This window comes from Camelus bactrianus, chromosome 16, assembly GCF_048773025.1.
Source record: "Camelus bactrianus isolate YW-2024 breed Bactrian camel chromosome 16, ASM4877302v1, whole genome shotgun sequence".
NCBI classification, from domain to species: Eukaryota; Metazoa; Chordata; class Mammalia; order Artiodactyla; family Camelidae; genus Camelus; species Camelus bactrianus.
Window position 1 is genome coordinate 53,341,186 of NC_133554.1, and position 25,449 is coordinate 53,366,634.

Here is a 25,449-nt window from a genome sequence, read left to right on the forward strand (position 1 = left end):
CGGGATCGCCGGGCGGAAGCGCCCTGGGGAGCGGCTGACGGGTCCATCATGGCGGCCGCGGCCGCCTCCCCCGCGCTGAAGCGGCTGGACCTGCGCGACCCCGCGGCGCTTTTCGAGACACATGGAGCAGAGGAGATTCGCGGGCTGGAGCGCCAGGTTCGGGCCGAGATTGAGCACAAGAAGGAGGAGCTGCGGCAGATGGTGGGCGAGCGGTACCGCGACCTGATCGAGGCGGCCGACACCATCGGCCAGATGCGCCGCTGCGCCGAGGGGCTGGTGGACGCCGTGAGGGCCACCGACCAGTACTGCGCCCGCCTCCGCCAGGCCGGCTCGGCCGCGCCCCGGCCGCCTCGGGACCCGCAGGTGAGCCCCGGACCCCCGCGCCCCGCCCGGCCGCTGCCGCTGCCACTGCCACCCCCGCGGGTCAGTCCGCGGCCCCGGCGGCTCCTCACCTGTCTGGGGAAGAGCCTGCGGCCGCTCTCTGCGCTCCGCTCCTGGGGAAGCACGCCCGCAGCCCGGTCCCCGCCGCTGAGCCGGTCCCCAAAGTCACTCGGCCGTTCCTTCAGGAGCCTTCCCCCCGAGCCTTGCTTCCCTCACCTCGCTTCTCGGTTCACTGGGCTTTCCTTTCCAACTTTAGACGGAAACGCCAGGGGTCTCTCGCTAGACAGCTCAACTCGCTCCGTATACTAACATTGTCTCACATTGTTTCTAGAAAAGCTTTCTCCCCCGAGTTGACACCTCCCCCCGCCCCCCGAGTCGTCCCCTCCTCCTCCCGGTCTGCCCCCCGCCCTCACCGCGCTCCCAGGAATAACTTCCGCAGTCCCGAAGAGCTCTGGCTACCCTTTGGTGGAGTTGTCGGAGGGCAGAAGCAGACATCCAAAGCTCCCATCTTTTAATAGCAGAACATTTTCATTTTGAGGAGCTAAGGTTATTCTAATCAGGTCATCCTAACTGCCTTTTCTTCCAAACACTAATGATTAGATGTTGAAAGATTCAGCCCTGAACACATCCTAATATTGGAGCAGCCTTTTGTGTCCCTAAAGAACATGGACTTAAGGATGGCAGAGTGAAGGGGCACGGAGGGTGAGAGAAAGGTAGGCACGGACTTTGTTCTTAAACCTGGGAGAACCGCCTTACAGGGTGCGGAAGAAGAAACCGCAGAAGTACAATTTAGCTCCAGTTTGGAACTTCTTAATACAGCCTTTTTAATACGGAAGAATTCAGGTTATTAGGCTGGGCTCACGCAGTAGAACCAGAGAAGATTGAAAATGCTTCATTAATTTTTGAAATGGGAGACTTCATTCCTCCCTAAGCTGTGCATTTAGTACCTGCCCCCCACTGAGGTGGCCGGCCTTTGCTGTAATTGAGTCATGCCTCAGAGTTTATTAAAAAAAAAAACTAATTTGTACTATGTTTATCTTTAGAAATGTATTTTTATTGTTGTGTCTGATTTATTCTCAGCCAGACTCACAAAATTTGAGTGCCTTCTGTGTTCAAGGCACAAAGAATCAGAAGTCTCCCAATTCCTGCTCTGAAGGAGTTTACAATCTAGTTGAGGAATTAAATCCATGGAAAGTTGATAAGAAAACCGTAAATAGTTTAGAATAGCAGGTGGGCAGGGTACAGCTCAAGTGGTAGAGTGCATGCTTAGCATGCAGGAGGTCCTGGGTTCAATCCCCAGCACCTCCTCTAAAAAGAAATAAACATCATTACCTCCCCCCGATCCTGCCAAAAAAATAATAATAATAATTAAATAATACAGTAATAAGTACTTTTAAGAAATAGTCTAGCAGAAGACGACATTTAAGGATAATGGATGATTGATTCCCAGAATAATTGTGTACACTTATTTACCATAAGAATTCTGAAGCAGGTCACTTCATGCTTGAATCCTTCTCAGTAAGGAGGGTCCTTTAGGACAGATGAGATTTGGAATATGGGTCTGGAGTCTGTAAAGACAGTGAAAACCAGGTATCAGTCTGATTAAAATTGTTGGTACTGTTGACATTTGGGACTGGATCATTCTTTGTTGTAAAGGCTTATCCTGTGCATTGTGGGATGTTTAGAAGCATCCCTGGCTTCTGCCCACTAGATGCCAGTAGCCCTCCTGTCCCCCCACTATGGCAATCAAAACTGTCTCCAGATACTGCCTCATGTTCCCTAGGGTCACCCTCCCATCCCACACATGGGAACCAGGGGATTCAAGGGTCCCTGGAAGAAAGCAGCAGCAGGTGAGGCAACCCTTGACCACCCGGCTAAGAGACTAAGCAGCAAGGAACCTTTTAGAACTGAGCAAAGATGGGATCTAACTGGCCTTTGAAGAATGTTAATTTGGCAGCAAAGGAGGATAGATTGGAGGGGATAGAGAATGAACATAGCGCAAGTGAAATGTTTTTGGATTAATCTAAGTGTGAGATGATAATGACCTGCATGAGAATCGTGGAAGTGGTAACAGCAACCTAGGTAGGAGAAGTATCAGCAGAACCATCAGAAGGCCATGAATTTCCTGGGAATTAGGGGCAGAGTGGTGGTACATGCGAAGATATTTAGGGAGATCAGCTATTTCGGGAGGTCAGGTATTTTGGTAGGGAGATGAATTTAGTTTTAAATATACTGCTTATAGCGCGGCAGTGAAACTTCCCAGAGGAGAAGTCTGGCAGCAACAGAAAAGGCTCAGTAAGGATTCAGGGGAGATTTGAGGACTGAAAATAAAGATGTGGTAGTGCTCTGCCTGGAAGTGATGTTTGCGGGAAGAGAACCATGAAGTAAGAGGACTGACTCAGATGAACAGAGGCAGGAGGACTGAACCAGAAGAAGAGTTGTTGGAAGGCTGATAAAGAGGAGCAGCCAGCCCAGAAGTCCACAGTGCCCTCAGAGAAGCAGCAGAAAACGGAAGGCTGAACATCAGAAGAGGGAAGGAGAAAGCTCACTCGGGGTGATGCATGAGCTCCGGGCTATTGAAACATCACGAGGATCCCCGATAACCAGACAGAGATGATCAGAGGAACTCTGCCCCTCCACGGGACAGAGCAAAGGTGCAACTGGTAGGAAAAGCCAGACTCCAGTACTTATGCTGCACCAACCTTCGATGCCTTGCTGAGTGGCTTAGTGAAAGCTTTGTGCCCCCAAGTACCCCTACATTTCTCCCCTTGCTGGCCCAACACTGACCTTGCTTTTGTTTACTCTGACTTAATTCTGTGCCTTTCCTGCAGCCACAGCAGCCATCCCAGGAGAAGTTCTACAGCATGGCTGCCCAGATCAAGCTACTCTTAGAAATTCCTGAGAAGATCTGGAGCTCGATGGAGGCCTCGCAGTATCTCCACGCCACCCAGCTCTACCTGCTCTGCTGCCACCTGCACCACCTGCTCCAGCTGGATTCTTCTAGTTCCCGATACAGCCCTGTCCTTGCCCGATTCCCTATTCTCATCCGGCAGGTGGCAGCGGCCAGCCACTTCCGGTAAGTGGATCCAGCATAAAGACCTTCTCTGGTGATGGCCACACCTCACCCCTGCAGTTTTGTGGAATATGCCTTCTTTCCTGACATCCTGGGGTTCTTCTCCAGATGTAAAAAGTCCCCTGCTGACCTTTGTCACCATCTCTCTAGGTCCACCATTCTGCATGAGAGCAAGATGCTGCTTAAATGCCAGGCCGTGTCTGACCAAGCTGTGGCTGAGGCCCTGTGCTCTGCGATGCTCCTAGAAGAGAGTTCTCCTCGCCAAGCCCTGACAGACTTCCTGTTGGCCAGAAAGGCAGCTATCCAGAAACTTCTCAACCAGCCGCACCACGGTGGGTGTGGCTTCCCTCCAAGCTTTGTTCCTTAAACAGGGGGATGGAGCCACATGAGCTGAGGGAGACTGAAGCAGCCGGACTGTTCTCTAACTTTACTAAAGGAAATTGTTAAAAGAGGATGCTTTCTTCTCGCAGGTGCTGGTGTCAAGGCTCAGATTTGCTCATTAGTGGAGTTGCTGGCCACCACTCTGAACCAGGCTTATGCTCTTTTCTACACTTTACCAGAAGGTCTGCTGCCTGATCCGTCCCTGCCCTGTGGCTTGCTCTTCTCAACTCTGGACTCCATCACAGGCCAGCATCCTACCGGTGAGCTCTTTGCCAACCTCTTTTATTTTCCAGTTCTTTCAGCAGGTTTACTGGGCCTCTACCATCTGCCAGCTACTGTGCTGGGCTCTGGGGATACAGCAGTGAACTGGACAGATAGGGATCCACCTTCATGGAGGTCAGTCTAATGGTAGAAGCAGATGTTGAACTAACGAATACAAAATACCTGCTTAATAAGATATTGGTCATTGCCGTAAAGGCAGGGTACAAGTTGACTTGGTGGCATTGAATGGAGGGACCACACCAAGGTCAGAGACTTCCTTGAGGCCATGATACTTAAACTGAAACCTGCAGGTTGAGTAAAAGTTAGCCAGGCAAAGAAGGCAAGCAAGAGTTCCATGCAGAAGGAAGAGGATGTGCAAAGATCCTGAGGCAAGGAGGATGTTAGTATGTAAGGAACTGAAAGGAAGCAGATGAGGGTAAGGGGTAGTGGGTGAGGGGAGGAATAGCATGAGAAGATATGTGTCCAGTTTGTCATTTGTAACCAGATATTGCAGAGCCATGTGAAAAGAACAGTGGATAGCCCTCTGGGACCTTCCAGGCTTGCTAATCCTTCTGTTACATGTTTCCATGCATCCTATACTTTTATTTGGTAGCATTTGTCCCAATTGGAATTAAATGCATTTGACTAGTACGTGGCAGTGGATGCCCATGGGGCTGGAGTGAACGCTGAGAGCTCACGTAAGAGGCTGTCACCATGAACCAGGGGACAGACGATGGGGGCAGTAGAGATGGAGCTGATTGGACAACTCCAACATGTATGTAGGAGCTGATTTGGTGAGGGGTTGGCTATGGAGGGTATGGGACAAAGGTGTCCAAGTTTACTAGAAAAGGAATTGGGTTTGTGTTTTTGTTTTTTTATTGAAGTATAATTGACTTACAATGTTATATTAGCTTCTGGTATACAGCATCGTGATTCAGTTTTATATATATGTATGTATGTATTCCTTTTCATATTCTTTTTCATTATAGGTTATTATGAGATACTGAGGATAGTTCTCTGTGCTCTACAGTAGGACCTTGTTTTTATTTTATATACAGTAGTTTTTATCTGCTAATCCTGTACTCCCAATTTATCACTCCCTGCCCTAAACCATAAGTTTGTTTTCTATGTCTGTGAGTCTGTTTCCATTTTGTAAATAAGTTCATTTGTGTCATTTTTTTAAGATTCCACATACAGGTGATATATGCCATTTGTCTTTCTCTTTCTGACTTACTTCACTTATATGATAATCTCTTGGTCCACCCATGTTTCTGCAAATGGCATTATTTCCTTCTTTTCTATGGCAGAGTAGTATTCCACTGTATATATATACCACATCTTCTTTATCCAGTCATCTGTAGCTGGACACTTAGGTTGCTTCCATGTCTTGGCTACTGTAAATAGTGCTGCTGTGAACATTGGGGTGCATGTATCTTTTCAAATTAGAGTTTTCTCCAGATACATGCCCAGGAGTGGGATTGCAGAATTGTATGGTAACTGTGTTTTTAGTTTTTTAAGGAGCCTCCATACTGTTCTCCGTAGTGGCTGCACCAATTTACACTCCCACCAACAGTGTAGGCGGGTTTGAAAAGGAGTTGGTTTGAAAAGGCTGATGATGAGTTCACTTTTGAAAATGTTGTATTGGGAACAACTGAGACCTTGGAATGGGAATGTGGGGTGGACAGGTGATTGTGGGTCCAGGACAGAGCAGTGAGTGGTCTGGCCAGAGACGCACGTGCAGGTGCGTCTGCGCATGGTGGTGGTTTGAAGCCTTGGGGAGGGATGACATCACCCGTAAGAGGAGGGAGCAACAGAGGACTGGCCTCAGGACACTCCAGAAATCCAAGGTCAGATGGAGGAGACACAGGCAGAGGTAGAAGGGAAACGAGTAGAACGTGGTGACAGCCCTGGGGTCCTTTTCTGAGAGAGATGTGTATTAAACAGTCTCTTCTCTGGATGACTTTATCTTTCAACAAGGGCACGACTTCCTTATGCCTCAGTTTCCCTCCAGGCACTTACATTTAATACTTCCTCCCCCTCCTGAAAGGTGAGTATTGGCTGATTTGTCCTGGTGTTGGAAAACCAGTAGGAGGGACCTCAGACAGGTCCCCAGGTCTCAAACACCAGTGGGTGCTCGTGCAGCGGACATAGTGAATGGGCCCTCCGGAGTCACTCAGTGTCAGCCTGTGCCCTCCTGGGGACACCCCCCACTCAAAGAGCCAGAGCAGCTCGCCCGCAGGATGAGTGGTCGTCAACTCCTCCCTTAGGTCCTCCAGGGAGGCAGGAGGGCGGTGAGGAAAGGGAAACCATCACCTTTTATTTTTTGACAACTTAAGTGCTAGTTTTAAAATGCCAAGGATGGCAGAGCCCTCATTCCTCCTCTCTCTCCTTCCCCCCCCAATTCCTGTCTGTCCTTCACCTTCTTCTCAACCAACAGGATGACAGAGTCGGGGGACGCTGCCACACGCCCTCCCTGATGCGGGAGCCCTGCATGTACTCTGTACTTTCCTTTCCCCGGTTTCAGGGGTCCAGTCTGGCCTGCCTCGAGGAAGGACTTTTTAAAATTCCCTCCAGGTCCCTTTTAAGTTTGCTGTTCAGAGGATGGTCCCGACGACGTCTCTCTTCCTTGGCCTTCTCCCTAGGAAGGGGCACCGGGGTCCTGCAAGAGGAGATGAGGCTGTGCAGCTGGTTCAAGCACCTGCCCGCGTCCGTCGTCGACTTCCAGCCTGGCCTCCGCACGCTCGCCCACCCCATCAGCCAGGAGTACCTGAGGGACACGCTGCAGAAGTGGATCCACGTGTGAGTGGCAGCGGGCAGGACACTCGTGCAGCCTCACGTGGGGCCACACGGGGCCACCGAGGAGGGAAGGGGAGGCCTGATGTTCTGGATGGTGCTCTGCATGGGGAGTCCTACTAGTTTTCTTAATAAAGGTGTGAAAACCAGGAAACTAATGAAGCCCAAGAAAAATGCTTTTGTTGCAGGTGTAAAGAAGACATTAAAATTGGGATCAGCAACCTGCTTATATACGTGACGACCATGAAAGGGCTCGCAGGGATCCGAGACGCCATGTGGGAGCTGCTCACCCACGAGTCCACCAATCACAGCTGGGACGTGATATGTCAGAGGCTTCTGGAGAAGCCACTCTTGTTCTGGGAGGACTTGATGCAGCCGCTCTTCCTCGACCGATTACAGGTGAGGTGGGGAATCACGTGGTCCCACTGCTTTATGGCCAACCCCAGTGTCATCTTTTGACTGGGTAGATTCCTGTCACTTGTGAAGTGTACCGCTGCTGACACTCCAGGGGTGACTCTTCCAGATAATGAACCATAAAAATGAACAGATTCTGCTGCTGAAGAAGAGGCCAGGCCCCTGTCGGGTGATCGGGAACACATCCACATCCATCGGTCATGGCCTTGTTCTCTGTCACCACCGAGTCAGCTTTCTGAGCATGCTGGAGAACATTCTGAATGCTGGCAGAGATTGCCACTTGCTGCTCTGGTTTTGAGATTTCCTGGAAGGAAGTGGGATTTGAACTCTTCTCTCATTCTCTTTTAGACTCTGACAAAAGAAGGCTTTGACTCCATCTCCAGTAGTTCCAAAGAACTCCTGATTTCAGCTTTGCAGGAACTTGAAAGCAGCACGAGCAGCTCCACTTCCAATAAGCACATCCACTTTGAGCACAACATGTCCCTCTTCCTCTGGTCCGAGAGCCCCAGCGACCTGCCTTCCGATGCTGCCTGGGTCAGTGTGTCAAACCGGACCCGGTTCCCCGGCAGCGGGCTCTCCATGAAAGCCCAAGCCGTCAGCCCCTGTGCACAGACCTTCTGTGCTGCTCTGGATTCTAAGCTGAAGGTGAAACTGGACGACCTCCTGGCTTACCTTCCCTCTGGGGACCCGTCACTGCCGAAGGACGCCTCCCCTACGCAAGCCAAGAACTGTGCCTTTGACAGATACGCAGATGCGGGGACCGTGCAGGAGATGCTGCGGACTCACTCCACGGCCTGCATCAAGCACATCACGGACTGTGTCTGGGCGGAGCTGCAGAGCATCGAACAGGCTGTGCAAGGGCAGCAGGATGTGCTCAGCGGGGTCAAGCTGCATGCGGTCCTTTTCATGGCCAGACTCTGCCAGTCACTGGGAGACCTGTGTCCCCACCTGAAGCAGTGCATCTTGGGAAAATCAGGGAGCACTGAGAAACCAGCAAGGGATTCTAGGGCTCTGAAAAAACAGGGAAAGGGGAAAACTCAAGAAATACTTCCTACGCAGGCCAAGTGGCAGGAAGTTAAGGAACTCCTCCTGCAGCAGAGCGTGATGGGCTACCGGGTCTGGAGCTCAGCCGTCGTCAAAGTGAGTGACGCGTAGGTGTGTTCTTTCTATGCCCGCCGGGCCGTCCCCGTTTTCTCTCCTCTTCATCGTAGTCCAGGCGGGCCACGCCCAGTCAGGTCTTTTCACAGTAAGAGGGTAACAACCCGTATTTCACATAGCACTGTCACTTACCTCTGCCAGGGAGCTCAAATGTAAAAACTTCTCTGTTCATTTTAGCCCAGGTTTTAGAGACAGAAAACCTGCATTTTTTTTCCTTCCATCTGATGAGAATGAAAGACTCTCTCCTTGGACGGTGGTCTCTATTTTCTGCTCTTTTCACCCAAATACCATAATGCCTATAGTCCCCACTGGCATCTTAAGAGGTGGCTCCTGGCATTTGCAGAGTGGTTAGCAACCCAGATTCCCACTGCTGACAGCAGCCGTTAGCCAGAAGGAAAGTGATGTTTGCCCCTCGCCTTCCCACACGTGACCCGAGCGGCGGAGGCTGGCCTCAAGGTTACTTGAGGAGTTTGAAACAAACTCTGTGAAGTATCTGAGCAGCCTCTATAGGTAGTTGCTTTTTATTACCAGGTTTTGGCTCATGGATTCGCCCAGTCGTTACTTTTAGACGATGCTGGCTCAGTCCTGGCCACGGCCACCAGTTGGGATGAACTAGAAATTCAGGAGGAAGCAGAGTCTGGGAGCAGTGTCACGTCTAAGATCCGGCTCCCTATACAGGTAGGCACGTGCCAGCTTGAGGGCCCGTGAACCGAGCAGGGAGAACCTGCTCTGCACAACGAACAGGGCTTTGGGTGATCGTTCAACATACAGCTTTTGAGGAAGAGCTGGAAGTAACGTATAACTTTCTACTGTGGAGGCAAAGTGGGCAGAGGGCCAAGTAAATAGCAGACTGAGAAGTCAGGTAGTGATTCTTTCCTTTTGGAGCACAGACTCTGTGCTAATTAGAGGACCATTTTCACCTAAAGTGAAAACAGCAACGTAAAACATTGTGCCTGGTCAACCCCAGACCACCAAGGGAATGACGGCAGATGTCACTTGTCTCTGCTAAGTGGTCTGCTCTGGTCTGAGAGGGGTTGACTGGCGAGGTCAAGGTCCTAGCATACAAGCCTAGTAAGGATAGATGGATCCACTTGTACCGAGTCTCATTTAATTGGTACAAGATGGCAACTTGACATTCCTTTGTTCTTTTAGCCGTCCTGGTACGTCCAGTCCTTCCTGTTTAGCTTATGCCAGGAAATTAATCGGGTTGGAGGCCATGCCTTGCCAAAGGTGACACTGCAGGAGATGCTGAAAAGCTGCCTGGCTCAAGTAGTAGCTGCCTATGAGAAACTCTCGGAAGAAAAACAGATGAAGGTAGGTGTGTGAATCTTTTTCCATTAAAAACAGAAGTAAAAATCAGAGCTTTTTTTGGATTTGGGTAGTTTACAGCCAGGATTCCAAGTGTGAAGCACCTCTCGCCCCAGGCTATCTAACTGGTAGTGGCTTCCTGCTCTGCGAGTTTAATCACATCCATTCTCAAGGGTCAAGCAGGTCTTCGCTAAAAAGGCCATTCAGTACAAGTGGCGAGGATGAAAGCCTCAAAGTAGAGAAGACCTAGTTTCTAACCCTGGCACTGCCACATGGTCACTGCGGGCTTTGGGCAAATTATTCACCTGTTTCCTCAGGATCAAGTGTGTTCAGGCAGATGAACTGCTCAGGGGGAGTGTGAGGACGTGGGAGCAGAAGCAGGGCACAGCACACCCATGTCAGGGAGGTCCTGTCCCCAGCCCTCCGCCCCTCTCACTTACGATGAAGCATTGCATTCTGCCTTTGGCGTATACTCCCATCTCATTAGTAACATTTTTAAGATGGGACCAACTCCTGATCGGGGAAAGAATTCAGGTGAGTCTTCTCTCCTGAGCTTCCTCAAAAGGCCTCTCCGTCATGCAAGGGCTTTTCTTCCTTTAAAAATGACTGTCTGCAGCACCTGAGACCTTTTTTTAAGGGCTGGGTCTCTTCCCTGCCATTAAGTTTTTAGTTTGGTTTAAGCCCAAGTATCTAACATTAACGTTTTTGTTGTGGTTGTGAGATTAAATCAGCCTTATGAGTATAAAATCTTCTGAAATAACGGGCTATAACTCAGCCAAGTCGTGAAGCTGTTTATTCTCACAGAAGTCGGCTCCCTTAATGGGTGGGGATGGGAAATTCATTTGCAGAAAGAAGGTGCGTTTCCAATGACCCAGAATCGGGCCCTGCAGCTGCTTTATGATCTGCGTTATCTCAACATCATTCTGACAACCAAGGGTGAAGAGACGAAAAGTGGCCGCAGCAAACAGGACTCCAGGTATCCTCACCCTATGAATGCTGTCCCTTCCAAGTCTGCAGAGCCCTTCCTTGTCCGGGAAGCCACCGAAGAGTCTGCCTCTTATTGCCCATTAGTTGTGTTTGTTTTAAACAGTCAGTGCTCATTATTACCAGCAAGATAAATAATGGCCACCTGCTGGATAAACTCCATGGTCAAGTGTAGTGGCTGGGATCTCATTCCTCTCTCTTCTGAATCAGCCTGCCGACTGTTGGGTACAATTTGAGCCTTTGGTGCCCTCCCTAAAAACAACATGGGGGAGGAATGGACTCAACTTAAGACATCCCATCAGGTTAGAACTCTTGAGGATGATTTAAGCACGATGATTAGTGACAAGTGGTACTAAGCCAGTGATTAAGGAGAAGAGATGCAGTTCCAGGACTTCTATAGCATTACAATACCCTGAGATCGGCTTTTGTCCTAAAAAGACGCGGACAGTAACCATCCTAATCCTTCTTTCAGAGGCGAGAAAGTGGCTGACTACCTGGAAGCCCTCATTGACCCCTTTGACCTGGACGTATTCACACCCCACCTCAACAGCAACCTCAACCGCCTGGTGCAGAGAACTTCCGTAAGTCCGGGGAGAAGCACGCTTGGTGCCAGTGACGGGTCACAGGCGAGGGTCATAGGCCTACATCCTAGCAGAAACCTGCTCCAGCACGTAACCCCCCAGGAGGCAGTGTGGAGAGCGGGTGAGACAGTCAGCTGAGTTTAGTCATAGAGGCTGAAAGAGGGTTAGATCAACTCTCTCAGCTGAGTCCCCATTAGTTGTGGATAAGGACTGCTAAGGGTTTACCAGGGCCTCAGAAAGAGGAGTAAAATCAAAGAGCTATTCGACTCTGAGATTCTGACCTAGGGGCAGTGATAAAATTCTGAAGCATTAACACACTCAAAAGAACATTCCCCAAAAGGATGGTTGAAAACAAAGTGGTGATTGATTACTAGCAGAGAACTGATTTTCTTTTAACTGGACAATAAAACACCCAGCCTGTTCCTGAGCTCCATTTCCTGTCTGTCAGGTTCTGTTTGGCCTGGTGACTGGTATGGAGAATCAGTTCACCCCCAGGAGCAGTACGTTCAACTCCCAGGAAGCCCATAACATCCTGCCACTGGCATCAAGTCAGATCAGGTAATGATTCTAAGATGCTCTTTCGGGGCCCCAAAGCTTCCTGTTCGTGCTACTGAAATTCCTTCATCTTGTCTTGGAGGTTTGGACTTCTTCCACTGAGCATGACAAGCACTCGAAAGGCCAAATCAACCAGCAGAAGCATTGAAACAAAAGCCCAGGTTAGTGCAGAGAACGAGAGGTTCATCCCAATTGATCCTCCCCCATTGCCCACCAAACCACCCAATCAGCTCCCCTTTAAATAACCGATAAAGAACCGAATGACAGGATGCACTAATGCTGCTTTTAATGGCGGCGCAATATAGAAGTACACGGTGTTACTAGCTTGAGCTAATAGAAGTTTTAAAAGATGCCCATTTACACTATCAAGCAGCCTCATAACAGAAACGCATCTCAGGCTGCCAAGGTTGTAGAAAATATGCAGAACAGGATGGAGATTATTTCTTGTGTTCAACAGGGTAAAAGTTAACTGCTAACCCAGCACTATGATTGTACTTACTTGGAAAAAAACTGTTTTGTTTCAGTAATGGTTTCATCTTTCTTTTAGTTGGGTGGGAAATAAAAGGAAATTTGCTTTCTCAAGTTTTACACGTTGTTAATACACGTTTTCTTTCAGTAGGCTGCCATTCATTAAGCCCGCGGGAGTCCTCCTGGGTATTTCTGAGTTGTGCTGTGTACGCGTGTGTTTGAGAGCTCAGCTTGTCTTCTTACAGCATTTAGCTGCTGTTTGCTTTCTTGTGAGATAAAATATTAGCAGTGTATCCTTCCTATATTCCCTGCCATCAAACCCATTAAGATCCAAAATCCTCATCAAACATCTGGTTTCAAAACTTGGGAGATGGTAGTTAAAAAAAGAAAAGGTTCTTGCACAAAGCACTCTGTTAAGCATGGGCCTATGCAGTAACTTCCCCTGTGAGTCTCCATTTCTCCTTCAAGCAACTGACCTTTCAGCTCTACCTATATTAGAGGAACAAACCATGGAAAGGAGGCAGATACGTTTACCCTCTTTCCATATGTAATTCTGTCACAATAAAATCTCACGCTGTCCCCCGTGTCCTTTTCAAATACAAGGAGCAGAGCCCCCTTACTAGAGCTCTCCACGCTTCTCAGACCTGCCGTGTGTGCTGTGTGGACTCCGAGTGGAATGGAGGGTGAGAGCAGGCAGGAGGGTTCGGGCAGACTCTAAGGCACTTTCCTCTACATACAATGGCAGGTTGTCCCCCCGGCACTCTCCCGAGCAGATGACCCGGCGCATCCTGGCTCCTTGTTCAGACAGCTTGTCACTGAGGAAGAAGACTCGTCTACGCCTTCGTTATTCAAACTTGGGTGGCTCTCTAGTATGACTAAATGACACGGGAACAGAACGATCCATCTCTGCAAATAAATACTGCATTATTTCTTCTACAGGTGCGTCTGCTCATTTGTTTCTAAGCCACACCAGTCCTTCCAGTTTCGGTGATGGAATGTGGCCCCCTAGTTACAATCAGGGGTTACTTTAAGGATAAAGTGAATCCTTGTCCAATAGTTTCACGACACTCGTGACGTCAGACATCAGTCCGGATAGCTTACGCTTTGTCAGCATTCACCAGCGCGTTCACTCTCGCCACTACAAGGTGGATTTATCAATGAGATCACATAAGCTGCCACTGGACAAGTTTGTGAGTGAAACAAAAAGTCACTATGTATTTCTGGACTGTTGGAACTAAGCAATGTTTTCTAAGTCTGAGATGTAGGCTCTGGAGGAATAATGGTAACAGGTTACCTGGGTATCCAAGAGTCTGAGAGGCCTTCTCTCTGGAAATACAAATATATAACAAAGAGAGAAGACACTTATCAGGGAGGGTGCTCACTTACACAGTCTAACGTGGATCTGATTGTTCTCCTGTCACAAAGGAGAGTACTTTCAACAGGACATCTACATACTAAGAGGTAGCATGGCAGTTAATTTCAGTGCAAGACTGAATCAAGCTTTCTATATTTTGGAAAAAAAAAAAAAACTTAGGTTTTTTTTTTTCATGGAAACTAGATATTCTTTACTAGTTTATTGAATTTAAAAAATTGAAGAGCCCGCATTGTTAAAAGGCCTTTTTACATAAAGTAGAATTTCTAATTGACACATCTGGAAATCAGTCTGAACTGGACAAACTATGGATTCAACACGTAGATGAGATTTCCTCTTCCTATTACCTCGATGTGGATTTGATACCCACCCTCAAAAGGATCCTATAAAAAACTGCTTCAAAGCCCCTTTGAAATCGCAATAGTGCAGCAAAACCACAAGTAAACAACTGCCTGTTAACCTGTTATTTCAAATATAGACTGAAAAGCCAACAGGCATTTTTTTGTGCAATTTTTTAAAACATCGTAAGTTGAAATATCAAATCTGCACAGCGCTGTCCCTTCACAGAAGGCAAGAAACTTCCGGCACATCATGTCGGAGGCCGTCCTCGGTGCTGGAGGCTGTGAAAGTGGGCCTCCTTCAGGGTCTGGTTGATGTGGAAGTAGGGGCCTTGGCACAGCGCGGACTGCTCGGGCGCGGGCTGCGGGGTGTCGGGGCTGGAGCCGGCGGCGAGGGGGCTCAGGCTGTTTTCTGGACCGCTGGCCCTGTCCGGGCTGTTGATGCTGCTGCTGCTGCCACCACTGTCACTGCTTGAAGACTGGACGAAGGAGAAAGAAATGGCATCACAATTAGGCTCTTTTGTTTCTTAAGAGCTTTGCTGTGCTTTAACTTAAGATCCCCTATTTGGGAACATTTCTCCTGTTCAGTTTGAGAAGTACCAGCATCAAAACATACAGTTTACAAAGCACACTCACCTAAGACATTTCATCCTATCCTCACAACTACCCTGCGAGGCCCAGGGGGATGGTGGCGCCCACTACATGTCCCTAGGAAGAGGAGGCGGCAGGGTCCAGATGCGAGCACAGGCCTTCCACCCGCAAATCCCTTCAACTGCATCTTCTCTCCCTGCTTTTATCATGCGCTACAGTAATTTCCAACAATCACAGAAGGGAGTGCTTAGCCTCCAAGGGGAAGTATTGATCATTGGTAATGGTACAAAAAAGGCGTCCTCTTAACAAACAGATGGCTTCTGGGCATAAATTAAAATGAAAAACTTGTGGTAACTTTGTGATTGTCTTATGGGCGTAAAACTATTCTCTGAATGCAGAACATATCCTGAAAGATGTATTTTTTCATTGAAATACAGTTGCTGTACAATATTATATGTTACAGGTATGTAATACAGTGATTCACAATTTTTAAAGGTTACACCCCATTTATAATTGTTTTAAAAAACTGACTGTAGTCCCCGTGCTGTATAATATATCCTTGAAGTTATTTTATACCTAATAGTTTGTACTATCCTGAAAGACCTGAATACACTTTTTTCCCCAAAAATTTGTTACTGAAGTACAGTCAATTTACTTTAATATACTTCTTATAAAGTTATATAGCATTTTTGTAGTTCTGTATGTGTATGCGTGTGCATGTGTGCACACGTATGCCTAACTTTACTTTTAATGTCACTAACATGACTTGCAGAAGCTTCTCAGAGTTCCGATGAGAGTTACTCTCAGAAATCTCCTTTCTTCCAATGCTAAGATCTTAAAAGGGAAGGCAATGGTAAGGATGGGCCCTTTCCAGAATTATGGTACTTTATCATTTTAATACTCTATTTCTAATTAAGCAACAACCCCAATAACTTGATTAGCAGCACCCTTCTCTATTTACAACTCAACACGGTATCGTGCTGGAAGGAATCAATGCACAAGAAAATTAGAATTCTGGTAATGATCTGGTATATAAATTTTTTTTAAATTTAGCCCTTTGACAAAAATTCATACTCTCTCAAACAAAAGCATTGGTTTTTAAATGTCTGCTTACAACTACATGAAATCTACATGTAAGAAAAAAGACTGGAAAGAAACAGACCACAGAAGTTATGTTAGAATGGAGGGGTTATAGTTGCTCATTCTTCTTCTACCCTTTACTACAACTTTTTTCCAATATGGTTATTACATATTTTTTATTATAAAAATAAATGTATACATAAAATGTTGCTTCCAGACACTTTAAAAGTGATTTTTAAAATACTAGTTCTGTCCATTTTTTGATCAAAAGTTGCTGCTAACAGTACACCCAGATAAACTCATCTGAAATGGCAAAGAAAGCAATGATCATGAAAGGCATCCACGCTTAAGATGTAAACCGAGAACTATCATGGTCCACAGGTCACTTGGAGGTACTCAGACTTAACAGGTGACGTAGCCCACCGCCCGTAGGTAGTGGGAGGCAACATATCTTTCTATTAAAAAAAAAAATTCAAGAAAGCCTTACACTGGGCTGAATGAGGTCAGATGGCAGGGTGAACAGCAGCAGCAGTTACATTTACTTAAAGACCTAAGAAATCAAAGCCAATTCAGAAACAAAACTTGTTTTCCATACAAGTCTCCCCTGACCTAGCATGGAGTCAGCTAGAACAGCCGGGGCACACATGGCGAGACCGTGACTAGGGGACAAGCAGGTCACTACAAGAGGTAAGAAACCCACCACGCAGAGCACTTTGTTTCCTCTTAGTCTGTTTTCTTTACTGTTTCTCGTTACAGGTACTGTCTGAAAATTAAGGCAAGAACTAGAATCAGTTTCTAGTAAGTCAAGTTTCTATCTCAAACTGTATTTATTGCATACTATTATAGCAAATGTTCTTTAAAGTAGACAAGTGAGAAAAGATTTCTGTACAATAACTGTTAAAAAGGGGAGAGGGGGAGATAAATGGACCTGCAATTTCTAGTCCACTTTAAGTATCTTCTAACTCACATTTTGAAAGACATGTATAAAAATGTTGAGTGGGGCCTTGTTCATAATAGCTAACACGGGAAACAACCCAAATGCCTACAAGTAGAGAAACTGGTTCAACTATAATCTATGAATATAAAGTATAATGAATGAATTATAACCCATAATCATGAAATTCTATGCAGCAGGTAACAGTGGCGATAGAGATGTACATATACCAAGACGAGATCTTTAACACCTTTTTTATAGGTTACAAAACAATGTATAGTACATCTGTTGGTTTTTAAAGTGTTTTCTTTAATGTATACATATACATACACCAAAAATAATCTGGAAAGATATACATGTCAAAATATTTAGAATTTGGACCTTCTAGGTTTTTTTTTTTTAACTTTCTAGGTTTTTTTTAAATCTTTATTTTCTATAGCTTCTACAAAAATGTATTTCTTTTGCAGACAAAATATAGTCATGAGTAAGTGAACTAAAGAGTGCTATACTACAAAATAGAGTAAGGTCTTCAGTTACTTCTAACTTCAAGACTGAGACTGCAAAAAATACACTGATACTGTCAAAATTTTAACTTGCATCTCCTATAACTACTTAAGAACCTCTAAAATGCTTCAGCTGAATCACCAGCAGATGGTTGGCTGATGATGCTTTTAGACTAATAAGAGAACACCTGGGAATCTGGGTGAATGCACTTGACACGTTATTTTAATACATATAAAACCTTACATACATACTGTCAGCAAAGGTAAGAACAATGCTCTTTCAGAGGTGCTCTGGGTCCTATTTTCTGCCAATTCAGACTAGTCTTGGCACTATCTGGGGGGCTTTAGGGAATATGTCACCATCTACGGATGGACCAGAGTTTTTCTAACTGACAGTGAAACCATCAGTGGGTAGCAACCCCAGCACAATAAAACAGTGCAACGTGGTAAGGGAAACTGTTCTGTGAACCTTTTTTTCAGTGAGGCACAAATACATCTGGTACGCACTGGGTCACAAAATATAACGTTTCTACAAACCGGGTCAAAAAAGTTTGAAAGTTGCTGTAATGAGTCTTAACACTGTCAGCCTTCAAAGTGTCTGACTTTATGGGATCAAGGAAAGACCATTATTTCCTTTTAACACTAAAGGCATAAATTCGAGGTTTCAGTCTCTATCAGAGACTTAAGACGTACACAGAAGTAAACCGTTTTGTTTTATAAAACCAGGAAACTTGAGACAGGAAAAAAATTGTATTTCCCCCACTTAGTGGAGCTTTTCAGTAACAGACTGCTTGGGGGCAGAGGGGGTCCACTACTTAACAGTGCGCGTGGTTCCGAAAATTAAAACTGCTAAACTAGTGCAGAAGTGTTTAGCTTGTTACATCTGTTTGTAAAAGAGAGCAGATTCTTTTACTGAAGGAGAAAGAAGAGTCCAAAGACTGGGGCTGAGAAAGACTCACCAAATATGAATCCTATCCCAGTGACCCTGATTCCCTACCGAAGATACCCATCAGACAATTTAGCCACGTTGACAGTTACAAAGCCCATTTTCTTTTCTCTGAATTTTCAGTTTTGGCTTAGTGCTAACATTTGACCAGGATATTTTCATGACAAATTTGTATTGCAAATCACAAGAGAATAAAGTCATGATCTGTGAAATGAGAACTCCCTGCAAATCTATATACAGAAGCACAAGAACGTTAAATTCGTAAAGATTCTGACCTAGAGTATTTCTCTTAATATACAAAGGCAACTCATAAGAATCCTGTAGTGAAGATCTGTGTGAAAGGGGAGGATCTGAGGTTAGCGTAGGCAATAATAAAAATCATTTTACAATCTGCAGGATATGCTTCTTAACTGCAGATGCCCGGGGAAGATCCAAAAGAGAACTATGATACAGTCTGTTTTGGAGTCGCTTGTGGGCTTTTTTAAAAAGTGTACGTGCGAGGGCCCCACCCCTAGAAAACGTAGCTCAAAGAGGCACAGGATGTTCTGATGTCCAACCACTGACCACATGTTTGTGTCCCTGCTGTGTACCAGGAGGTACTGCACTAGGGCTACTTAACCATTTACGCATTTACTGAGCTTAAGCAAGAATATAGTGGCAGCACAGCCACCGCTGACAGCAGCGCAGAGCTACCGCAGTGACAGGCGTCTAACAGCGGGTGCTGGCGGCGGGGCTAGGAGAGACGCCTTAAAGTGAGTAGTGTCTGGACTGGGCCTAGAACGATAAGGAAGAATTTTAATAAGCAGGGTGTGACAAACTGGGAGAACAGTGAGCAAAATCGGAAGAAAGGAGTGTTTTGGGGAGGACGAGCTAACAGTGCGGTGCGGCTGGCCCACTCCAGGAAGAGCCAGACGAGATGCATGGGAGAGAAGTGACGGCCAGATGATGGCAGACCCCCCCACCGACAGGAACTACTTCTGGGTGGATAAGACACGCTCTGACCTGCACTCAGGAGTGAGGAATCTCGGTATCTGAGTGAGGTGAATGAGGTGGGGGAGCATGAGCAGGGGCCATCTGGAAAATTCTCTAATAAGTCAGGCAGGAAAGGTAAATGGAGGTGGAGCGGGGGGTCACACCTAGGGGAGATGGGCGGATTCAGGAAGGAAATGAGACAGCCCATCCAAGTTGACTCCAAGCAGCTAGGATGATGCTTGGCAAACACTAGGTGCTCAGTATGGGTTGCTGAATGGAAGGAGCGTTGTTAGCCTTGAGAAAAGTTTCAGTGGAGCCAGGGAGGCAGCCAGGATCCAGAGAGGAAAGGAGGGCCAGGCGGCCTGAGGGTACCGGGTGGCTGGTAGGGAAGGGAAAAGAAAGCACCTGGAGGTGGAGGTGGAGGCGAGAGCAGACAGTTAAGAAGGGAAGACAGCACATCTGTGGGCTCATGCAAGAAGCAATGGATAAGAAGGATCTGAAGAGATGAGAAGGGAGAAGTCCTCAGAAGGGCTTTCAGGAGCCTTGACAGAAGGCACAGCAGAGAAAGGCAGAGGGCCGCCTCTGTCTCTGGCAGAAAGGAGGATATACATAAACTGTGGCGCAGAGGACACAGAAGCTGAAGTTCATTTTCTTAGTCCACAGGGCTCACATCATACACCAGAGGGAAAGAACTCCTGGGCCTCGGCTAGGCCTGCCCTGGATTTTATTTTCCCACAGCATGAGGTCAGTCTGAGAACCCAGTTACACCCACACCAGAAACAAATAACTCTAAACACTCTTTCTACTAATAACCTTTAGAAAGTCCCCCAGGCAGGATTGCTAATTACTGAGTCTGCTTCATAAAAAGCACCAGGATATACATGTGTATTTATTACCTAGAGCTGTAAGCTTTCTCCTAATTAGAAAAACAGGTCAACAGTATATTTTCTTTCAAGCTCCAGCTTCCCTTCACATCAATCTCCTCCTTCAATGGTGCTTTTAACTTACGTAAACCTCCAAAGAAAAAAGAAATTTCACTCACTGTATTATACACTCCATCTCTAGAGTCATAATGAAGTTGATCTGAAGGCCACTGCAGAATCTGGATCAAGTGCAAGATATGATCCTAGCCAAGTCTATCAGAGCTTCTAATGTAAAATTCTGTGCTTCCAAAGTACCCAATGATTTACAAGAGCTCCAGGTCTGCTAATACCAGCGAGACCATAAGACTCCAAATGAATTCAGTGGGCCAATTAAAACCATTTTCTAAATATGCAAGAAAAGAAAACACAGGCGGTCACTTTCCTGTGTCAATGAGTAATAATGGCATATCCTTGTAAGATAAAGCTGGACCCCAACATCTGTTTGAAGTTCCTTCCTAAAAACATGTATGTATCCTTACAACTAAACAGTGTTCAGTTTCAGTTTGAAACTACTTAGGGTAGCGCTTCATGGTGTCAGCTGATGCAACATATTTGTATTTCGAGGACTTGAACTGTGAGCAAAGTTTCTTAAGACGCACGCTACAGATCAGACTAACTTCTGAAAGGACTGTTCCTCCATTTCTAATGGTCTTTTTAGAAGTTAATCTCAGAGTTAATTGGCTGCAGGGTTTTAAACACACAACCCTAGCCTTACCCCAAAGAGTCTGCCAGAACAGTTTTGTCTCTTAGGCTGTTCCTATTACACTACAATCAACTAAAGATGAGAATAGCAAAAACAAAACCTAAAAATACCTTTTTTTTAAAAAAATTATGCTAGATATTTCTACTGCCATCTAAATTCACAGTTAAAAAGAAAAATCACCTGACATTCAGCTAGTTCTTTCTCATCAGTTGAAACAAGTGGGTTTATAGAATCCTAATTTTAATGATACACGGATTCCCCTGGTTCTGTTATTTTTTTTGTCATGCCTCTACACTCCAAATAAGAATACTCTTGGGATTTTAGGATTATGACATCAAAATTTTTCCCTTCTAGAAGAGACAGGGAAAAAAGTAGAGGCTGTACTTTCTGGGGGTGGGGGCGGTAATTAGGTTTACTTATTTATTTATTTTTTAGAGGAGGTGCTGGGGATTGAACCCAGAACCTCGTGCATGCTAAGCATGCGGTCTGCCACTGAGCTCTACCCACCCCCGAAGCGGGGTATATAAGGCGTATAGCTTTTATAAGGCATATAGCTACATACCAGAAGCCAGATTTATTGGAAATATGTAGTGTAATTTGTAGATAAAAATATTCAAACTGGAAATACAGAGCATTATTCCTACAAGTAAAGATACAATTCAAACCAAAAAGGCCAGCCCCTAAGAAAATGAACTTAAATAGTTAAACCTAGCTAATTTTTCCTCACTCAGTAACTGCCTGAGATTAGGGAATGGCACTACCTTTGTAAAGGACCCAACAGGAAGATGCAAACTGACGCATCATTTCACTTCTTGCTCACCTGAGAGAAAAACAACTGGCCTTAGGTGTTAACCACCAGCAATCATCGAGAATGGCTTTACAAAAAACTTTTTTATTCCTATACCTGTAAATTATATCTCACTTTAAAAAACAGTACCCTAGGGTTCACAAGGCATTAAATCTAAGTCACTGGAGTGAAAATTCAAGATCTTTGATGCAAACACCATTTAGTTAAAAAAAAAAAACCACTAGACCCCAATTTCCATACTTTTTGTAGCTAAGAAATCTAAAATTGCTTTCTAGCTAATACCATGTCATTGTGTTTACTGGGAAAAATACCTACCAGCTAAAAGACAGGGGGAGGAAAATTACTCTTCTCTGCTCCTATGATTAAGGAGAAGTCTAGGACCTAGCCACCCCTATCAGAACCTCCTTTCTGTCTTCTGGGGGATGGCACAGACCATGGGCAGACGCAAGCAGCTCACCAGTCAAAACTCTGGGGCTCACCCACCTGCCTCTCACCAGCTGTGTATCTTTGGGCAAGGGGCTTTATTTTTCTGTGCCCCAATGTTTCCATCTGAAAAGCAGAGTTCATAATACCTACCAAAATGACAGGAAGAAAATACACAAGCAGATTAAAAGTTTCTCTTTACATAACTAATCTGGCAAGTCAGCTCACATTCTTTAGCATCCTAGAACCTAGGAGAAAAGAGGCACGTACTGTCTCTGTTTCACAGGTTAAATGTGACTTCCCTGTGCATAGTTTAACATAATTCCAACAGCTCAGACCTAATTTCCCAGCACTTGCCAGTATTATTCCATTTAGGAGAAAAGGGTGATTTTTGGAAGTTAATTGTAATTCTAAATCTCCCTTAGAATTAAAACAAATTTCTTCCAAATGAAAGTTCATGTTACAAGAAAAAAAAAATTCTAAAATTATTTAAGCATTTCAGGAAAGGATAGTTTCTCTTAACTGAGTCAGGCTTAAGAGAATTTACCTCGTTGGCCCTACCTTAGAATTATTAAAAGACACCATTTTCATTAATAATATATTTTATTATGTAAACCTACTAGTAATGACTTGCCTTATTATTTCCCCCGTTACACACAGTTATCAAAAAGCAGCCGACTATCCCTAAACTTGGTATTTTTATGCTATAAACATAACGATCTACTCCAGTGGTCATGACTCAATTATTCAGGGCTGAACTTTCCATTTTAAAGATTTTCCCCTCCTTTTGCTGCTCCAGCTCTCCTGGGTTCACTCGGCCTCATTACTTGTTAATACCGCCGCTGGGGAGGAACAGCACAGGAGGCCACTGGGTCCGAGCGCCGGTAAATATTCGCTCAGCAAGGTTGAAATGGAGAGTCATAGCCACCCGTGATGGGTCTACCGGGGGGTTCAGATTACCATGACAGATAAAAATCACCTGTATTGACTGTTAATCATTACAAGGGCAATCTCGTCCATCCTTCAGACTAATGATTACAGAGTGGTTTAATGGCTGAATTTCTCTGGACAAGTAAGAACAACACGCATGAACCAACAGGCTGAATAACAGTACATTGTTTTCTTCCCTGAGACCAAAGCATGGGTATCAGAAAGGGAGTGAAGGTCATTCTCCACAAACAGCAACTAGAACAAGACAAAAACTAATGCTAAGGAGTATTACCTAAAAAATAAGGGATCAGAAATGTTTAATTTTTTCTTGTTATGACAACTTAAACTCTTGTTCTCAGACATGAAAACTGCAGATACAGAGAAAAAAGAGCAATACAAAGAGTTAGATCTACTGTACCTTAGAAGTAACACAAACATCATCTAGTGGGATTGACATACAGACGCAAAAAAGAAATATTCATGCTGATACCATGAAAGTAACCACCACATACTCTTTTAAGGCACAGTCTTATAATTTAAAAGAATAACGGAAATTCAATTCTGTTAGATTTATCATTAAATGCTCATGGCAGACTCTAATCTTTGGTTTTCTTCCATCTGCGAGATTCCCCAATTATCACATTAAACAAAAACTCAGTTACTTCTCTGTTAAGAAAAAAGAAAAAACAAAAGGGGGAAAAAAGTGACAGGAAGATTTTACAAGGGGGAAAAGCTAAAGAAATTTAAGTCCCCACATGGAAGGGTCTCGTCTATACTGCTCCTGAGTGAGTATTACCTACAGGACAGCTAACTGATTTTTCCCCCTGAGGGAGTTCCTTTGGATTCCTGGTAAAGACTGGATATAGGTCAAGTTCTATTATTGGGAACTAATTAAAGCATAAATTATCTTGGTTGTGCAAGAACTGTGATACATGGAACTCTGCTTTCAGTGGTCAGGCTAGGGCGTAGGAGTCTCTGCCACTGAGGAGTGTCTCTCTCAGGGGGACAGCAGTTAAGGGTCAAATCTTTAGGTGCATAATTTAATAGCAGCATCCTTTTAATGTCAGCTTCCTCTCCCCACTGGAGATCAGCCGTTCAGGTGCACAGAGGCACCAAAACACCCAGGAAGCCAAAATTCAGGAGCTCCCCTCACCCCCACTCCACTCTGCCTCCCGCAGGTGCTCTTTGTAGAACAGCATAACAAAAACGTAAGAACAGTTAAAAATAGGATTTTGCACATACATACACCATATATTCTGAATGCCTGTATAGTTTTTCTTGAAAACACAGAAAGCCTATCTTTAAGAGACACGGAAGCAGCAAAATATATTTGTCTTAAGGACAAGTAATGGTTTATAAACTTATTAGAAAATTAGTTGGTTTTTCTGAAATACCAAATAGGGGGTTCAAAGATGGGCTTTCAAAAGTCTACAAAACTTCTAACAAATACAAATTGTGGGCTGTGTGCAGGTATGAACAGGTGCAGACACAGGCCGTTTTGCTGGGGAGAAACAGTCATGACTCAAGGAAAAAAAGGTTGAAAGCATTACAGTCAAGCAAGATCACTTTTATTCATTCAAGGAATCATTTGGTTACACGGAGGTGACCAGGTTATTTAGCTCAAGCAGTAACGAGAGCAGAGGTTGCTGACCACGCTTCCTACCTCTGTGTCCCAGGAATCGTGAAAGACCGGGTTCCTACTACTCCTTTTGGTCTGCGGGGGGAGGTGGTGGTCTTCTTCGTTGCCATTCCTTCTCCTTTTCCTGAAATTAAATCACAAGGAGAAAAAGAACAATCCAACAATTGATCTTTTGGACACTTCGAACTGTAAACCATGACAACACAGGAATTTGCCCTCTTGCCTGAAAAAATATAAATCATCATAGGACATCTCAAAAGGTAAAAGGGAAGGACACCATCGCTGGGCACGAAGAGCAAAAATATAAAACAGCAGCAGTAAGCTCGAGCTTAAATTAGTACAACTAATTTCTAAAAAGCAGCTTGGCAATTTTAAATGCCTACTGGGGAATAAATAAGAGCAGGAAGACGTTAATGACTAAGCTTTCAAACTCTACCTAATTGAAGTTATCTTTTTCTCCATTTCCTGAAATTACAATCCCAAGTTACCTAATTTCACTCCCTTCCAAATGGCAACATCTAGACAGCAGTGACTGTCCTTGCCTATTTCCGCTGAAAATCCTTACAAAAATGGGGCTACGCAAGAGCAGCCATTAGAGGTTCGTGCTGGCCTCTAAATCTTCAGTTTTCTTTCATCCCTGATTTTCCCCCAGTTGTCACATTAGCACAAAAGTTCTATGTCCTCCGACGTATTAAATTACTTTTCTGGACCATCACTGGGAAAGGCTGCTCTTGGACACATTAACTTGATTATTCTGGCTATACCACCTGGTATTATAAGTTACTTCACTAGACTGTTACTTTGAGATTATAGCACCAGCTGCTTAAAATGTTCAGGTTTAAAGAAGAATCACACATCTTTCTCAGTCAAGTGTTCTAAGATGTACAACAGAGACAAAGCTTGTATGTTTTCTGTGCAAGAATCAGGCAC

At 45.2% G+C, this 25,449-nt stretch overlaps 3 protein-coding genes across 13 annotated transcripts in view; 1 reads left to right on the forward strand and 2 right to left on the reverse strand.

Annotated features, from left to right (window-relative positions):
• Window positions 1–897, reverse strand: part of SLC39A11 (solute carrier family 39 member 11) — a 351,433-nt gene extending 350,536 nt beyond the window's left edge. For all 7 annotated transcript variants that reach the window (XM_074343602.1, XM_074343601.1, XM_074343594.1 and 4 more), the window contains exon 1: window positions 453–897. The gene's annotated coding sequence lies outside the window, so the exon portion shown is untranslated. The remainder of the gene's footprint in view (window positions 1–452) is intronic.
• On the forward strand, window positions 1–13,293 carry COG1 (component of oligomeric golgi complex 1). 4 transcript variants are annotated; one of them, XM_074343581.1, is made up of 15 exons: window positions 2–363; window positions 3,213–3,457; window positions 3,605–3,786; window positions 3,925–4,095; window positions 6,739–6,895; window positions 7,078–7,288; window positions 7,652–8,443; window positions 8,993–9,139; window positions 9,614–9,775; window positions 10,618–10,745; window positions 11,226–11,334; window positions 11,783–11,892; window positions 11,972–12,050; window positions 12,506–12,543; window positions 13,103–13,293. In XM_074343581.1, the coding sequence occupies exons 1-14, from the start codon at window positions 49–51 to the stop codon at window positions 12,506–12,508; spliced, it is 2,811 nt and encodes a 936-aa protein (XP_074199682.1). In that variant the 5' UTR covers window positions 2–48; the 3' UTR covers window positions 12,509–12,543; window positions 13,103–13,293. The 4 variants fall into 4 exon arrangements, 3 of the variants coding, with proteins under 3 accessions (XP_074199682.1, XP_074199681.1, XP_074199680.1); XR_012499632.1 differs by having other exon boundaries at window positions 1–363; window positions 11,972–12,543; XM_074343580.1 differs by having other exon boundaries at window positions 12,506–13,293.
• Window positions 12,151–25,449, reverse strand: part of VCF1 (VCP nuclear cofactor family member 1) — a 17,093-nt gene continuing 3,794 nt past the window's right edge. The window contains exons 2-4 of one of the 2 annotated variants that reach the window (XM_010950844.3): window positions 24,544–24,643; window positions 16,439–16,501; window positions 12,151–14,546 (exon numbers count right to left, since the gene is read on the reverse strand). In XM_010950844.3, the coding sequence (XP_010949146.1) occupies window positions 14,319–14,546; window positions 16,439–16,501; window positions 24,544–24,643 (391 nt within the window). In that variant the 3' untranslated portion in view covers window positions 12,151–14,318. The remainder of the gene's footprint in view (window positions 14,547–16,438; window positions 16,502–24,543; window positions 24,644–25,449) is intronic. The other variant, XM_010950845.3, reaches the window with a different exon arrangement.